We start from the raw sequence: 18324 nt of genomic DNA, 5'->3' as shown, positions 1-18324 counted from the left end.
ATAAAGAAAAAAAAAGAAAGAAAGAAAAAAAGAAATAATAAAGCAAAGCCAAAAGAATCAAAAGGTGAAAAATCTGAAATATTGCATTAGGAAAAAAAAAAAAACTGAGCTAGGAAATATATAGTTCTTGAACTAAATGAAATCCATAATCAAAAAAATCCTAGGTATCATATTTCAAGAAATTATCAAGGATACCTGCTCATATATCTCAGAAAAAGACAACATAATAGAAATGGAAACAATCCACAATTCTCTCCTGTAATTCCAAAATAGAAATGTCCATAAATATTGTAAATGAATTCTAGAGCTCTGGAGTCAAGAAGAAAAAACTGCAAATAGTCAGAAAGAAATAACTCAAATACAATGTAACCAGTCAAAATCACACAAATTTGGTGACTTCCACATTAAAGTGGATGGTGAGATTAGGATATTCCAGAAAGCAAAGGAGCTAGGATTCCAGTCAAGAGTGCTCTAGGACAACAATCAAGAATACCCAGTAAAACAGGATGTAATCCTTTAGGAGGAAAGAAAATATTGATGAAATAAGGACTTTCAAACTCTGCTAATGAAAAACTAAAACAACAAAATTTTGATGTTCAAAGACAAAGTTTAAGAGAAGCATAAAAAGATTATTAGCAAAGAGAAACTATAAGGGATTCAATAAGGTTAAATTGTTTGTGTTCCAAAATAGTATGATGATATTATAACCCCCAAGATCTGTGCCTTAAGTCTACTTTTTTTTTAAGACTAAACAGTCTACTTTTACTGAAGGTATGAACATGATTCTATTATTTTGTCATGCTATAAAAAGGAAAAGATGCGAAAGAGCGATGAACTGGGAGAAGGGGAAAAGGAGAGAAAATGGGGGAAATTATCTTATATAGAAGAGGTATACAAGGAAGAGTTTTTAACATGGAGGGGAAAATAGGTTGATGGGAGAAGCAGGCAATGTTTCTTTGGGCCCTCATCTGCTCTGGTTTAAAGAGGGAAGATCTTATGTGCACAAGTAGTTGGGAATAGAAATCCACTTACCCAAGAGGAAAAGAGGAGAGAAATGAGATAAAAGAATACATAGGAGTGATAGGAGAGAGAACAGTTTAAGGAGTCAGTGTCCAGAGATGAAATAGCCTTTTGAGAAAGAGCAGAATAAAAAGAAAAAAAGAGAGAATGATAAATAGAAGTAAATAGGATAGAGGGAATTACACAGTGGTCATGACTATGATGGTGAATGAGATGAATTCATACATAAAACAAAAGTAATAACAAAATGAATTAATATGGAAATGTTTTGCAAGACTTCATATGTATAATGCATATCATATTCTATCTATGAATGGTGGAAGGGCTGGAAGGATGGAATAATTTTTGAGCTGAAATTAAAAAGGAATGTTAAAATATTTGTCAAAATTGGCATAATTGAACAAAAGATAGGGTCTGACTAAGAGTCATTAATGGAATGATCACTTGCTCTGTTGTGGTTGTTCAGTTTCAGTCACGTCTAATTCTTGCCAAAGGAAACCCTAGTTGGAAATTGACAGTCATCCCAAACACAGAGACATATTGTGTTTTTCTCATTTGATGCTTTACCATTAATATATTTGATAAACATAATGAGGAATAAGATAAAATTTCCTCTTGAATATTTCCTTTACAAAATAATTTTACTTTTGTGTTGCTTTCCTTTCCTAGGCAAAGGCTCTGCTCCTCACATATACCCTGTGAATGATGAGAATAAAAGTCACAGGCTGGTATGCACATCTATAGGGTGGTACCCAGAGCCTGAAGTTCAATGGAGAAAAAACCAGGAAATGTTATTGCCACAAGACACTATGATCAAGAAGGAAGAAAATGGACTATTTTCTGTTGAAACATCAATCACAGTTTCCACCAATTCCACAGGGAATGTTTCTTGTTTCATTTGGAACCATCTCCTCAGACAAAAGTTGGAAGCAAGTTTTTCTCTGTCAGGTTAGTTCCCTCCCTTAGCACGAAGGACAACTTTGTGACCAGACTGCGTCCTTTTTGGTAGAAAGGGGAAGAGAAAAATTCAGGATTTTCAAATATTTCTCCCATTCATGTGTTACAATGCCAAAATTTCTACCTTTAAGACTCATAAGATTTCATCTATGGAAGGAATTTTAGGAATCATGCAATCTAACCTCCTCATTTTACATATGAAGAGACTGAGAGTAAGGGTAGTAAAATTATTGCATTGGAATATAAACATGTCCTAAGTACCTCATATATTCCATGCACTGTGCTAAATTTTAAGGGAATATGAAGAAAAGAAATAAAACAACAACACAACAAATAAAATAAAATGCTTACCCCAAAGCAGTCTTTATTCTCAAGGATCCCACAGATTAATGTGGGGGAAGCATATTGCAAGCACCTGTGTACAAACACTATATATGTCCAGTAAACTGGAGATAAACACAAAGGGAAGCAGTGACATGAAGGTTTTGTAGATAGGCTCTCTCCTTTGCCGAGAATATATCTCTTTTTGCTACCACCTAGTGGCTTCTCATCTCAAAGGATCAGAGGGACCAAGAGTCTGTTCATGAGCCTTGTGCTTTCTTTCTCCTGCTGGGTGTAATATGTCCTTCAAGGAAAAAGGGGCCTGCCATCTTTCATCTTCCCAAAAGGACATTCCCCTGTCCCAATGGAAAGACTTCCATCTGTTTCAGTACAAGATAACTTCTCACTTCCTGCTGCCAGTCCAATCTCCCAACTGATATTTGGAGAACCTCTGGTGCAAAGAGCAACAATCTATTGTTTGAGTTCAGATCCACAGCATCTGTCCTTTGAGGGAAGAGTAATGGAAAAATTAGTGATGAATGGGACTACTTTCTCCTGCCCTGCATGTTTGCTCTCCATCTGCTGCATTCTTTTCTTGACTAATTTCCACCTTCTGAGGGAGGAGGAGTAGTGAAGCAGTTCAGCCATCTTGTCATTTGACCATTTCCCTTTCATTTCAGCTGCCTTTGCCTCTAACCTCAGTATTCAACCTCTATTTTGGAAGAGAGTGCGCTCTACTCAGTGATGAACATTCTCATACCTGTCCATGTGCTTCATTATCTAATAATTCTGATCCTCTATTTATCATCTTTCAAACCTCACACCACCCGTGTAACCCAAGTTCTTATTACTATTTCAATCAACACTCCCACTCCAAATTTTAATCAAATTGCACCAAGCTTTTCCAATATACCTTTTGGCATGCCATAGGCAGCAGACTTCTCTTCATCCTGAATCTGTTCCTCTTCCACTTTTTGATTTCTAGATCTTTCTGTAGCCTGGCTGCCCTTGGATGGCACAGATTCTCTTCTACCATTTCCAATATTGACCTTTACTCATTTGCCAATGAGTCAATGGTCAAAGTGGGGAAATTGCCTTTTCCTTCTTCCACATTGCCACTTCCAGACTTTCCCTCTACCTCCTTCTCTCAATAACTTGTCTTCTTTTGAATTTCATGTTGTAAACATTTACCACACAATTAAATTACTGGTAGAGATTTTCTATAGACTTCCAATTCATCCTCCTTTCCCCAACGACTTTGGCACATGACTCACTATTTTTCTCTCCTCCTCAACCCCTATACTCATAATAGGAAATTTCAACATACATACTAGTATGAATATTTTAAAAATGTAAATATTGATAATTTATTTTTAATAAAATGGTTTCATTTGTTATTCCATATAGTTTATTTTATGCTTTTGAAATCATGATTCTGAAAAGCAATCCATAGGCTTCATTAATCTGACAAAGAGATTCAGGACTCACAAAAGATTAAGATGCCTCCACTGGGAAGAAGAAATAGAATACACTAGGTATCTGATTTGATGATGGTCTTCCTCTAAGGCTATTATGACCATAGAAGCAAAAAGATATACATATACATATATATATATATAGCAGAGCAGATATACCCAAGACCACCAGTGCCATGGTTCCGCATTGCAATCCAAGTTCTTCTTTCTTTCTTCATCTCTATTTAGCCCAGCAAACATTTCATTGCTTTTTATACTGAAATGCTTTTTATGTGAAGAGCTGTCTTTCTACATATAGGCAGTATGCAAAGGCAGTGCTCCTTTTTCTTCTCAATTGAATTGTTTGCAATTAGTTAGCCAGACACATATAGTGTCTGGCACTATCCAAAGTAACAGGAATAAAATGAAAGGCAAAAGACAATCTATGTCCTCAGGCATCTCACAGTTTCACAGATTCAGGTGCAAATAATTTCCATTTGGACCAAAATCCCTCCCTCTTTGCAACATTAGCCATATATTTTCTATTCCTGACTCCACAAGCTGCCTTCCCTGCCGTGCTAGTACCCAGATCAGAGAGGAATCTATGTTTGCAGGTGCTCAGAAAATCCTTTGAGCAGAACACTGGTCAGAAAATCAGGGGCCATCCTCTAGAGACATTTGGGAGTTTGGAATTGAATGATCCAAGATTTAGTTTCTTTCTCTGTAAAATGAAGACATTACACTATTTAGTGCAATCACCAAATTGAGCATTAATTCAGTGATCACTAAAGACCCCTGATTCTATTATATAACTCTATGGTTTGAATTTTTTAGATGACTTTTCCCCAAATGACACTCCAGGACTGTGATATGGATTGTGGCTGGGGTCCTTGTCGGCACTGTGATTCTCATCGTTATTTTTGTGATCTGGAAATTTAAAAAAGGCAAAGGTAAAGATCTGTGCAATGTGGATTATTCCAGCATGAAATAGAAGCCAGAGATTCTGAAACAAAGAATGCTCAAACAAGGGCAATCCCTCTGTCAATGCAGGTTTGTTCCCTCTAGGCAAGGAAGAGTGTCAATGAATTGTTGAGAGCACTGAGAGACTAAGGGTCTTTTTTAGGGCTGCACAACAAATGTGACAAAAGCAACTTTCTAACTCAGGTCTTTCTGATTTTGGGGAATAGCTCCTGATCTACTATATGTACAGATAGAATACATTTGTCATATAACATATGTATAATATATGCAAATAAATAAATATATACACATAGACATGTGCATAAATACACAAATTAATATATATATATTTATCTATCTTTATCTATATCTTTATCTATCTAGCTATTTCCATTAGTATAAACACTCAGATTAACTACAAAGGACATATGAAGAAAGATGTCACCACATGACAATATACTGGAAGTAGTTACAGAATTACTATATGTCCTCCAAAATTTCTGCAAGGTTTTTTTCTGCATGGTTGGGGTCTCCTGACCCTATATTTTGTGAATAGGGTTTTAATTTAATGTCTTATCCCATGTAATTTTGTCCAGGACATCAGGAAATTAATTGATTAGGAGTTCCCCAAATCAACATAGTCATCCAGTCTCCCTAATCTGTACAGGTGAAACCATGGAAGCTTGGGTTTTTCCTGTGAAGAATGTGTTGTGTCAAAATACAGTTTCTTAAGTAAGGAATTAACAAAATAATGGAAAGTTTGAAAAAGGGAGTGGATAGGAAGCAAAAAAAAGTAGCTAGTGGAAGTTGGCATTATCTAAGAATTACTGATTAAATATGAAAGTGACTTTAGAGGCCACACTGTTTCACTTTAGAGGTTTCATTTTACAGATGGGAAAATAGAGCTTCAGAGATGTTGTGATTGTCTAAAGTACACAAAGATAACACAGGTGACAGCTGGGATAGATACAAATATTAGATTAGAAGGAATCTTAATGATTGTGTAATAAAACGCACTTACTCTAGAGATGAAAAAAATGAGAAAATGGTTTTCCCAAGATGACAAAATGAATTAATATGAGAACAGGCTCTTGATCTAAGTCTTTTGAATTCTGGTTTAAAGGTCTATTTCTCTATATCTATAAGCCTGAATACATTAGACAACAGAGATATCAAAAGATGCAATTAAATGTTGCAAATGATTAATAAAAGAGCTTAATTCTGTCTTTTCATTCTCTCTGTCTCTGTCTCTGTCTCTGTCTCTCTCTGTCTCTCTCTCCCTCTCTCTCTCTCTGTGTGTGTGTGTTTTTCTCTCTTGTACACTCATTGCAGGTGTGAATAAAGAAGAACCTGGTGAGTAATATTTTCTTTTTAATCATTCAAATGTTTGTATATGGTGATGCAACATACTAGTGGAGGATGCTGGCACCTGAGTTGATCAAGAGACCCTGAATTAATGAACAAATCCAGGATCTTTTATTTGTAGAGAGGAGAACTTGACAACCTAGATTTTCCTATAAAATATTTGTTTTGTCAAAATATTGATTCATGGAAAAAAGAATGGACATTTTATTTTTTTTTGTTTTGTTTTGTTGAGGCAATTGGGCTTAAGTGACTTGCCCAGGGTCACACAGCTAGGAAGCATTAAGTGTCTTAGGCTAGGTTTGAATTCAGGTCCTCCTGACTTCAGAACTAGTGCTCTATCCACTGTGCTACCCAGCTGCCCAAGAATGGAAATTTAAAAAAAAGTTAGTGAATTGGAGAACTACTAAATAAAGCATCTTGTGGAGCCTGGTAAAATCAAAACATGATATATGGAAAATCAGAAGTGACTTAATAGGCCAAGCATTTCAATGGCTTCATTTTGCAGATGAGAAAGTAGAGGTTCAGAGTGGTTTTCACTGTATAAAGATCCCAAAGGTTATAAATGGGGAGCTGGGACAGATTCAAACATTGTTAGAGGATAAGGAATCTTAGAGATTATGTATTAGATCCCTATCCCTTTACAAAAGGAAAAGTGAGAACTATGATTTCCAAAGCTGAGAGAATCAATGATTGTGAGAACATTCACCTAAATCATGCTTTTTGAATGCTAGATCAGTGCTTTATTCCTCAATATAAAAAACCATGAAGTATCAAATGAGGCTTCCCCAAGTTGGGGAAGAGAATCAAGAGAAACTAACTCTCTCTCTCTCTCTCTCTCTCTCTCTCTCTCTTATTCTTTCTCTCTCCTTCTCTCTCTCTCACTCTTCCCCCCCCGCTCTCTTTGTCTCTCTCTCCCCTCTCTGTTTTCCCTTTCCCTCTCTTGCTCTCACTGTTTCAGTCTCTTATGCCTCAGTCAAATTAGAAAATGAATATGGTGAGTAGTGTCTCATTCTTCATTTTTCAAATAAATATAAATATATATGTTGATTCAATATAAATGTTAAGAATTCTGGGAACTGAATTGATCAGGAGACCCCAACTCAATGCTCCATTTGATCCTTTCCAATTTGTAGACAAGTTTGGGTTTTTCCTGTGGAGGTTTTTTTTTTTTTTTTTTTTTTGTCAAAGCATTATTTCTTAACCAAGAAGTTGACAAAAGAATAGAAATTTTTTAAAATGTCAATGCATGGGAAGTAAGAATTGAGGTGATTAGTGGAAATTGGGATTATTTTAGAATTATGGATTTATAGTTAAAAGTGATCTTGGAGGCCATGCCATGCATTGGTTTCATTTTACCAATGAGAAAATAGATGTTCAGTGGTGTCATCATTTTGTCAATATCCCAAAGGTAATGAGGGTGAGAAGTGAAATAGTATCAAACATTGTAAAATTACAAGGAAGCTTAAAAATTATGTAGTACAACCCTTTCACTTTACAGAAGGAAAAAGTGAGAAAATGACTTTCCTAAAACCATGTAATGAATTAATAGAGAAAGATATCCCAGGTCTTTGTTTTGATCAATAGTTCAGTGGTTCATTTCTCCAGATTAATAAGTTTGAATACTTGGAATAGTATGGAGAATAGAAATGTCAAATGAGGAATGCCCAGTGTTGCAAATGGATAATCCAGAGAAGCTAATTCAGTTCTCTTTATCTCTGTCTTTCCTTATCTGTCTTTCTTTGTCTTTCTATCCCTCCATATTTCTCTGTTTTGCCCTCTCATATTCTCTCTCTCTCTCTCTCTCTCTCTCTCTCTCTCTCTCTCTCTCTCTCTCTTTCTCTCTCTTTCTCTCTCTGTTTCTCTGTTTCTGTTCTGCACACTTTTTGCAGGTATGAATAAAGATGAACTTGGTGAGTAATATTTTCTTCTTCATTATCCAAATATTTGTATATGGTGATACAACATACCAGTGGAGGCTGCTGGCAACTGAGTTGATCAGGAGACCCCAAATCAATGTACAAATCCAGAACCTTGTGTTTGTACAGAGAACTTAATGACCTAGTTATTTAAAAAAATACTGATTCTTGAAAAAAAGAACTGACATATTAAAAAAAAAAAAAACCTCAGTGAATTGGAACACTACTAATGAGGCATCTTGTGGAAATTGGTAAAATCAACAGATTATAGATGGAAAATTAGAAGTAACCTAATAGGCCATTCAGTTCTATGTCTTCATTTTGCAGATGAGAAAGCAGAGTTTCACATTGCTTATCATTGTGTAAAGATCCCAAAGAGTATGAATGTGAAAGCTGGGATAGGGTTAAACACTGTTAGATAATAAAGAATTTTAGACATTATGCACTACAACCCTATCACTTTACAAAAGGAAAAAGTGAGAAAAATACTTTCCAATGTTGAGAGAAAATGATTATGAGAACATCCCCCCAATCAATCTATGCATTTTAAATGCTAAATTAGTGCTTTATTCCTCAACATCAATAAGAATGAAGTCTCTTTAGAACAGAACCATGAAATGAGGCATCCCCTGTGTTGGAGTTGGAAATGAGTAATCTCGAAAAATGAATTTCTCTCTCTCTCTCTCTCTCTCTCTCTCTCTCTCTCTCTCTCTCTCTCTCTCTCCTTATCTCTTTTCAAGATGTATATAAAGATGAACCTGGTGAGTAATATTTTCTCCTTCATTATCCAAATATTTTTATGTGGTGATACAAGTACCAGTCCAGGACACTGGCAACTGAGTTGATCAGGAGATTCTGAATCAATAAACTAATTCATTTGCTCATATTTTTAGAGAGAAGAATGTGACAACCTGATTTTCCTGTAAAGTATTTTTTTTTCTTGAAACACTGATTCATTGAAAAAAGGATAGACATTTTCAAAAAATCAACACATTATACATGGATAATCAGAAGTGACCTAAACAGCCAAGCAGACCTTGGCTTCATTTTGCCAATGAAAAAGTAGAGTTTGAGAGTTATCTTTGTGTAAAGATCCCAAATATCATGAATGTGGATCTGGTAAAGATTCAAACTGTTATTTGATAATGAATCTTAGACATTATTTACTATACCTCTATCAGTTTATAAAAGGAAAAAAGTGAGTAAAATGCTTTCCAAAGCATAGAGAAAAAATGATTATGAGAACATTCAGCCAATCTATGCCTTTTCAATGGAAGGTCAGTGCTACATTCGTTAATGTCAACAATAGTGAAGAAACTTTATAACAAAAGTATGAAATAAGGCATTCCCTATGTTCTAAATGAATAATTCAGAGAAACGAATTCTCTCTCTCTCTCTCTCTCTCTCTCTCTCTCTCTCTCTCTCTCTCTCTCTCTCTGCAGGTGTGAATAAAGAAGAACTTGGTGAGTAATATTTTCTTCTTCATCATCCAAATATTTGCATGTGGGGATACACCATAACAATAGAGGATGCTATCATTTTGCCAAAAAAAAAAAAAAAAAAAAGAGTGAGAAAAATGTCTACCAAAGCTGAGAGAATCAATGATTATGAGAACATTCACCCAAACCATGCCTTTTGAATGATAGGTCAGTGCTTTATTCCTCAATATAAATAATCATGAAAACTCTTTAGAAAAGAAGTATAAAATGAGGTTTGCCCAGTATTGGGGAAGAGAATCAAGAGAAACCAATTCTCTCTCTCTCCAACTGTCTCTCTTTCCCCTTGCTTTTCTCCCTTTCCCTTCTTGCTCTCACTCTTTCAATCTCTTATGACTCAGTCAAATTTCAAATTGAATATGGTGAGTAGTGTCTCATTCTTCATTATCAAAATATTTGTATCTCTTGTTACAATATAGAAGTCAAGAATGCTGGAAACTGAATTAATCGGGAGACCCCAAATCAATGCTACATTTGATCCTTTTCAATTTGTAGACTAGCTTGGGTTTTTCCTGTGGAGTTTTTGTTTTGCCAAAACACTGTTTCTTAATCAAGAAGTTGAGACAAGAGAAGAGAAATTTTGAAAAATGTCATTGCATGTAAAGGAAGAATTGAGGTGTCTAGTAGAAATTAGGATTATTTTTAAATTATTGATTTATAATTCGAAGTGATCTTAGAGGCCATGTCATCCATTGGTTTCATTTGACAAATGAGAAAATGGATGTTCAGTGATGTCACCATTTTGTCAATATCCCAAAGGTAATGAGCGTGAGAAAGAGATAGTGTCAACATTGTACTATTACAAACATCTTAGAAATTATGTAGTACAACCCTTTCACTTTCCAGAAGGAAAAAGTGAGCAAGTGACTTTCCCAAGACCATAGAATGAATTAATAGAAGAAGATATCCCAGATTTATGTTTTGGTCCATAGTTGAGTGATCCATTTCTCAAAGTTAATAAGCTTGAATACTTGCATAATGGAGAATAGTGGTGTCAAATGAGTGCTCCATTGTTGCAAATAGATAATCCAGAAATGCTAATTCAGTTCTCTATGTCTCTGTCTTTCCTTATCTGTCTCTCTTTGTCTCTCTCTCCCCTTCATGTTTCTCTTTTCCGGCCTCTCTGTGTCTCTCTGTTTTTCTCTCTCTTTCTCTGTGTCTATCTCTCTATCTATCTCTGTTTCTGTTCTGCACACTCTTTGCAGGTGTGGGTAAAGATGAACTTGGTGACTAATGTTTTCTTCTTCAATATCAAAATATTTGTATATGGTGATACAACATACCAGTGGAGGCTGCTGGCAATTGAGTTGAACAGGAGACCCCGAATCAATGAACAAATCCAGGACCTTGTATTTGTACAGAGGAGAACTCAATAACCTAGTTATTTAGAAAAATACTGATTCTTGAAAAAAAGAACTGACATATTAAAAAAAAAAACTCAGTGAATTGGACCGCTACTAATAAGGCATCTTGTGGAAATTGGCAAATCAATACATTATACTGGGAAAACCAGAGGTGACCTAATAGACCATGCAGTTCTATGGCTTCATTTTGTCAAAAGTAGAGGTTCAGAGTGGTTGTCACTGTGTAAATATCCTAAACAAAATGCATGTAGAGCTGGGACAGATTCAGTGTTATTTGATAAAGAATCTTAGAGATTATGTTTTACAACCCTATTACTACAAAAATAAGAAAGTGAGAAAATGCTTTCCAAAACTTAGAGAAAAAATGATTATGAGAATATTCACCTGATCAATCTATAGTTTTTGGATGCTACTTCAGTGTTTTTTTTTCCCACAAAATCAATAAGAGTGAAGACTCTTTAGAACAGAAGTAGGAAAGGAAGCATCCCCTGTGTTGGAAATGAATGATCCAGAGAAAGAAATTCTCTCTCTCTCTCTGTCTCTCTCTCTCTCTCTCTGTCTCTCTCTCTTAAAGAAATGTTTCTTGAGAGTTTCAATTTTTATTAGGGTGAGAGATTTGTATTTTCTTTTACAACTTGACTTTTTGAAAAATGTTTTGCATAATTTAACATGTGGTTTCTTAATATTGGGTGAGAATAAGGGAAAGAACCTAAAACAAAAAAAATTTTAAACAAATGTAAATTTTTTTCTTTGGAATGTAAGTAGGAAAATATTAAGTAAATTAAAAGAAATTTTACAGAGAAATTAATTTTGTTACAAAATATTGATGCACCAAATATCTTTTTGAAATAAAACCCCAAAAGCACAAAAGTAAAAAGACCTCACAATCATAAGTATCTAAAAGCAAACACTCATATAATTTGTAACATATAAAGACCATTCTTTATTTGCATGTGCCAATATTTTTTGCCTGCTCCTAATCAACTATGAGAGAATTTAAAGGCTTGACTTTAAGTCTTGAATAACTAATGACTGGGGATTCCCTAACTAGCTATTAAGCAGGAAGATCTTTTTTTTTTAAATAATTTTTTATTGATAGAACGCATGCCAGGGTAATTTTTTACAGCATTATCCCTTGCATTCATTTCTGTTCCGATTTTTCCCCTCCCTCCCTCCACCCCTTCCCCCAGATGGCAAGAGTCCTTTACATGTTGAATGGGTTGCAGTATATCCTAGATACAATATATGTGTGCAGAACCCAACAGTTTTCTTGTTGCACAGGGAGAATTGAATTCAGAAGGTATAAATAACCCGGGAGGAAAAACATAAATGCAAGCAGTTTATATTCATTTCCAGTGTTCTTTCTCTGGGTGTAGCTGCTTCTGTCCATCTTTGATCAATTAAGGCTCTCTTTATCAAAGAGGTCCACTTCCATCAGAATACATCCTCAAACAGTATCATTGTTGAGATATATAATGATCTCCTGGTTCTGCTCATTTCACTCAGCATCAGTTCATGTAAGTCTCGCCAGTCCTCTCTGTATTCATCCTAAGCAGGAAGATCTAAGGATTGAGGGGACCTTTGAAAAGGGATGAAGTTTCCTGTTTACTCTCTTTTGACTGTGATGTAGCAAATGATTAAATGTCATTCTAAGATAAGGTGGAGGGAGGACAAAGTCCTATCTTCCCCATTTGACCCTTAAAATCCCCTCCTATGCCACTGTTATGGCACCCTATATGGCCACCAGTGCAGTGGGAACACAACCAGGTAAACTTTAGCTAAGGTGATTGGCTAACTCTGCTTTTTGATATTCCTTTTTTTGAGTAAGTGACATTGTGAGTTTTAACTATCAAGGTCTGTGAGAAGTAGCAAAAGTGTATAGCAGAATGATTGTGGTAGCAGCAGCATCCAATGGATCTGAATAAAGGGAAATATGGTGAAAAGACCACCAGAGAGGAAACTAAATTTGGAAGTTTAATTAAACAATGGCAGAGATGCCAAATGGAAGATTATTAGTTAAAAATCATGCAAAAATTGCTTTTTTATACTAGTGAGGCCTGACTCCCACCTCCCAGAAAATTGCGCCAATAGTTAATGTTACTAACCCTGCTCTAAACATTCTGTTGATGTTCACTATGATCCTTATACTTTAATTGCTTTTGTGCAGAAATAAATTTACTATAAAATATCTTATTTTATTTGTGTTTTGAATATATTTACTAATTGCTTGTATGTTTTTTTGGGGGTGAGAATCTTGTTGTGAATTATAATTTTTATGATTAACATTCTCCATGTGACTAAGATGTGGACTTTCTAATAGCTAAACCATATCAGAATAGGGATCCTAATCTATTTAATAGAACTCAAGATTGATCAGAGCTGAGTCTGAGCAATCACTAATTACTGGATAAAAGGTGAAGAATGGTTCAGGTCCCCAGTCCCTATGGCTACAGCTAAACTGAGACTCTTTACCTTGTGCTGGAATTTTAATCTTATTTCCTCTTTTGGTTTTGTTTCAGACTTACAAGCTGCCCAGAAATACGGAGGTAAAGTGAAGAGACTATAAGCAGAATCAGAGGGGAGCACAAAATGTCTTTGAACTAGTTCTGAGATTATATCAGACTGCAAGCTCCATTAAATTCAACAGTGTTGGATGATAGCGAAAAAAATCAAATATCTTCCAAATATTCATTGAAAGAAGCTTAAAAATAGCCAAGACTAGGAAGATGATAATTCCATGATACATTGCTCTGGTCAGCGTACATCTGAAGTCTTACTGATTTTAGTTTTGGGTGCCATACATTAGGAAGTATATTTATAAACTGAGAATCCAGGGAAGGGAAATCAGGGTGGTTAAAGGCCTTAAATTGATGCCAAGTGAAAACCCGATTAAGAAACTGGATATTTAAGTTGGCATGTTGGGGAAGCTTGGTGGTACACTGAATAATATATTGGACATGGAGTCAAGAGGCTCTAAGTTCAAATCCAGCCTAGACACTAGTGATATGATATTGGGCAAGTCATTTAACTTTAGTTTACCTCTTTTTTCTCAACTGTAGAATGGAGATCATAATGGGGATTCCCTGCCTTTCAAGGTTGTTGTGAGGATGAAATGAGAAAATAATTATTAAACACACAGAAGGAGGCTTGCAAATAGCAGGTGCTATATAAACTCCTAGATGTAATTTTTTATATAAATGAACATATTTAAGGTGTTCAAGTATTTGGAAAGCTGCCATGTGAAATAGGGATTATGATTATTCTGCTTGGACCCAGAAAGGAGATGGAAGAAAAATAGATTAACAAGTAAGAGGTAACAAAAACTTGAAAATTTAGTAACAGTTATAAGACAAAAGGATGGTCTGAAGTGAAGACAAAGAGGTGGAGGGAAAAGAGTGTTGATTTTAAGGTCAAAGATATGGGCTACAATTCTCCCTCTGTCATTTAAAAAGCTTTTGTGAAAGTCATTCAAACTCTCAGGCCTTGGTTGTCTCATCTGTAAAAAGTGTATGTGTGTGGGCTGATGAATAAGTTGGCTTCTCAGGTTCCTTCTAACGAAATCTATGTCCTATTAATCCCTAAATTGAGGTCTTTGTTTCATTCTCTATTTTTGTATCCTCAGAGTTTAGCACAGTGACTTGTTTATAGTAGGCAATTAATAAATGGTTGTAATGATTTAAATCAGTGCTTAGTATAGTTTGGCTTTAAGTAAACATTTAATTCATGTTTGTTAATTGACCAACAACTTAATGAACATTCTTATTTGAAGTGGTTTTCTTTCAGTTGTATATTGGGGTGAAAGGCCTCAAGTTCTTCTAACTGAGATTTTGTGATTCTGTGAAAAATAGTTCATATTTATATAGAATTTAAGGTTTTCAGAAAATTTAATTATTTTGTTTGATCCTATTTTATATATCCCTTCTTGAAACTCTCTTCTCTTAACTTTGTAACAATATAATATTATTTGACATCCCTTTTCCCTTACTGTTTTTTTTCTTACCTTTCTAACTGTTCCTACACAATACAGTAAAAGGAACCCTAACCTAGAAAATACATGAGGCATGATTTCAAAGATGTGTAACCATACTGTAATAGAAACAAAATAGATTCAGCAGCTCAGGGACACACTGGACTCAGCAAGGCTAAGGTCAAAATTGGTTTCAGATAATGATTGTGTTACCAGAGGCAAGTCAATTAATTACTTTGCCTCAATTTCAAATGGGAAAAATATAGCAACAACCTTCCAGTTCTGTTATGTAGGTAAAATGACATACTATTTGTAAGGTACTTTGTATCTTAAAGCCAGTTACTCTTAGTTGCTTGTGTGTGTGTGTGTGTTGGGTGGTAATGGGGCAGTAAATTTAAAGTTGGAAAACAGACATCCTTCTGAGATAGAAAAATGGAGACAGGGCACATGGGAAAAGACAAAAACATATTGAAGAAAAAAGGGAAGATGAAAAAAGTTGGGCCAGATGATCTTGCATTTTTCCACAAAATTGGGGGGAATGCATTAACTCAATCTGTACGTGGTTGTCTCTGGAGGAGAGTTTGGGGCCTTGAACTTGGAAGTTATTTGGAATCGCCGCTGGGAAATATGTTCTAGGGTTTCATCAAGAGATGAAGGATCATTAAATAAAGCACATCACAGGGAGGGCTAGTTGAAGTGAGAGCATAGCTGTAGGCTCTTGTTTGAACTCTGCAATTAAATGTGTACATTTCTTTGCAGTGGATGTCACTTTTGATGCGAACACAGCTCGTCCTTTCCTCCTTCCTGGAATGGAGGGGAAAAGCTCTCGTTATTCCTCTCACCAAAACAAGCACAGGGGCACTCAGGGCTTGGAGCCCTTGTACTGTGTGCTGGGCAAGGAGAGATTCACTTCAGGACGATGCTACTGGGAGGTGCAGGTAGAAGATAAGGTGAAGTGCATGGTGGGATTCTGTAACGACTCAGTCATGAGAAAAAGGAGGTGCGAGATCGTACCAGTAACTGAGTTGTGGACTATCTCTCTGAAGAAAGAGAATCAGTACTGGGCTAAATCTAGGCCTCCAACCCGTCTCTACTTGAGAGTGGCCCCCAAGGTAGTGGGGATTTTCCTGGACTATGAAGCTGGCTGCATCTCTTTCTACAATGTGACTGATGATTCCCATATCTACACCTTCCAGGATACCTTTAGAGAGGCCCTGCGGCCATTTATCTACTCTGACCCCTTGTTAACATAGGAAAACATTGTCCCTATTCCTAAAACCAAAAGGGAGCCTGGAAATTGTTTTGAGTAAGCAGAAATGGGTTCTTGAGGAGAAGTCATCTTATCCACAGCCTTCAGTCTTCCCTTCAGCACAGGCTGAGAATTCTCCCACGTGTCCCTCTCCCTTCATATGCATATCTTTTCTTCTCCTTTTGGTCCAAGGCCTTTCCAGGACTACTGTAGTACCCACCTGTCACCCAACTCTCACCCAGGTTCCAAGATGCTGTAGCATTCACAGCAGGGTAACAACTTCTTGGAAGATGGACTACACCAAGTTGCAGGTTACTGATGGGACTCAAACATCTCAGTGAGTTAGAGAGATCTCTATCCTAAGACTATAAAGATGACCTTGAGTGGAATGGGCAGAAGAGAACAATTTGTTCAACGGCCATGATGTCAGTTAAAGCAGGCTTCTTGGAGCATTAGAACTTGGTTAGACATTAAAGGTACCAAGGTCATCTGATGTATCCGGGCCATCATCAATCATCTTGACTTTTGTCTTGCCATTAGACTTCAGTTATTCTGGAAGAGAGAATAAGGATGATAAGTTTGTGCAACTCCACCTCAGTTAAATCCAATCACTCTCAAGTCAAAATGTCCTATATCATGGTTCCTCTTTGCAAATAAAGGGTAATCACCAACAGCATCCTCCTAATCTATTTGTTTCAACACTGGAAATTCCTAGTGTATCTTTTCTATAACAACTTTATTTGTTTTATAACTTTTTAACAATAGTCTTAAAAATATAGCTATGCATTAGATACTAGCCCATGGATCAAGGAACCCCTACATGTTTTCCAGGAAGAAGCATGGTTTATTTTTTTGGGAAATATTGGCTAGTTACCACAGTGAGCTAGTACTGCTGGCACCCAGAGTTATGAGTAACTAATACATTTATACATATGCAGTTACATTTTTGAGTTAGTATCCAGTTCAAATGAGATCTTCACCATTCATATCATCAATCTGTTCAATTATACCAGCAAATATGTAGAAGCTTTTTCGAGTTATCTGACAGTATACAATAGAGTTCACAAAACTAATCCTAGATTTTGATCACTAATTCCATTGTTAGGAATATAGCCTGATGGTACTGTCAAAATAAAAACAGAATGTCTTCAGAATTTTTCACAGCCACATTTTTTCTAATCTAGAAATGACCTTAAATCAGGAGGACATACTTATTTCCTCCATTTTGTTTTGTCTTATACAAATTTTCTTTTTCAATATGGATTTCACTCAGTTGACAATGCTCACTCTATGACCATAAGTGCTTATAGTTAATGGGAAGAGAAGATACATGTATGACATACATATGTGTGTATATATATTATACTACATATATATACATGCACACCTGCCACATGTGGTCAAAGGACCTCTGTGAAGGAGCATTTTTTTCCTTTGATATTTCTTAGCATCCTTTGTCTTCTTATCATTCACTATGCTCCTTTTCTTGGTCCTGGTCTCAGTCCCCATTAAATTCTCCTCTCTGCTCGATTTGTACCTTCTCTGCTTTATTTCTCATTACTGCTGTTGATCCCCACTCCATCTGATGTGAGCCTCTCTTTCTCTCTTTTTGACTCTTACTACTGCTGTCACTAAGGGGGATTATATAAAATAAACCTGGAAAGAGGAGCTCCAGAAGGTTTTAAATGAGAAGCAGACGTGTTTATATCTAATCTTCAGTCTTATTTGATATTTACTGAAAATTAACAGCTGCCTGGTAGTTGTGTTGTTATGGAGGCCTAATGAGAAAAGTTTTAATTCAAGAATTTTGAAAGGATAAAAATATAGTATAAATACAAAAAAAAAAAAAAAAAAAAAGAAAAGAAGGAGAAATAAGAAAAATGAGAAAGCCGTGAAGGAAGAAGAAAATCAGAAGAATGCTAGTCATGTATCTAATGACTCCTGGCTCCTTCCTTCGGACCAGAAACATATTCATGTCTCCATCATCCTTAAAAAACTTTAATGTGGCTGCACCATACCTTCATGTTATCATATTTTCTATCATATTTTCTTTTTTCTCCTAAGCAAAGGGTATATGCTCATTTTTTCCAGTTCTTCTCTCCCTACTCTCTGCTTTATTCTTTACGATCTTCATTCCAACCTTGTTACCAAAACTACTCTCTTCAAGGAGTTCAATAATTTATTAGTCATTTATTCTGATGGTCTTTACTCCACCCTCATCCAACTTGTCCTCTCTGCAGACTTTGCTGTGGTTA

The 18324-nt window shown here is 35.8% G+C and overlaps 2 protein-coding genes across 2 annotated transcripts in view; both read left to right on the top strand.

The window, feature by feature from the left end:
• The window catches only part of LOC127540546 (butyrophilin-like protein 9), a 229211-nt gene that overhangs the window by 158054 nt on the left and 52833 nt on the right, over positions 1–18324 (top strand). The gene's annotated exons all lie outside the window — the stretch shown is intronic.
• On the top strand, positions 9463–16745 carry LOC127540550 (E3 ubiquitin-protein ligase TRIM39-like). The gene is made up of 3 exons (XM_051965319.1): positions 9463–9639; positions 13373–13399; positions 15580–16745. The coding sequence occupies exons 1-3, from the start codon at positions 9633–9635 to the stop codon at positions 16071–16073; spliced, it is 528 nt and encodes a 175-aa protein (XP_051821279.1). The 5' UTR covers positions 9463–9632; the 3' UTR covers positions 16074–16745.

The sequence above is a fragment of the Antechinus flavipes genome, chromosome 6 (assembly GCF_016432865.1).
Source record: "Antechinus flavipes isolate AdamAnt ecotype Samford, QLD, Australia chromosome 6, AdamAnt_v2, whole genome shotgun sequence".
In the NCBI taxonomy this organism is placed as follows: domain Eukaryota; kingdom Metazoa; phylum Chordata; class Mammalia; order Dasyuromorphia; family Dasyuridae; genus Antechinus; species Antechinus flavipes.
This window is presented reverse-complemented; position numbering and strand designations above follow the sequence as displayed.

What these genes read in the sequence shown, in the direction of transcription:
- LOC127540550 (XM_051965319.1), top strand. An exon ending in AGCTGCCCAGAAATACGGAG is followed by an intron (nt 13,400 to 15,579) that starts GTAAAGTGAAGA and finishes ATTTCTTTGCAG; the next exon opens with TGGATGTCACTTTTGATGCG.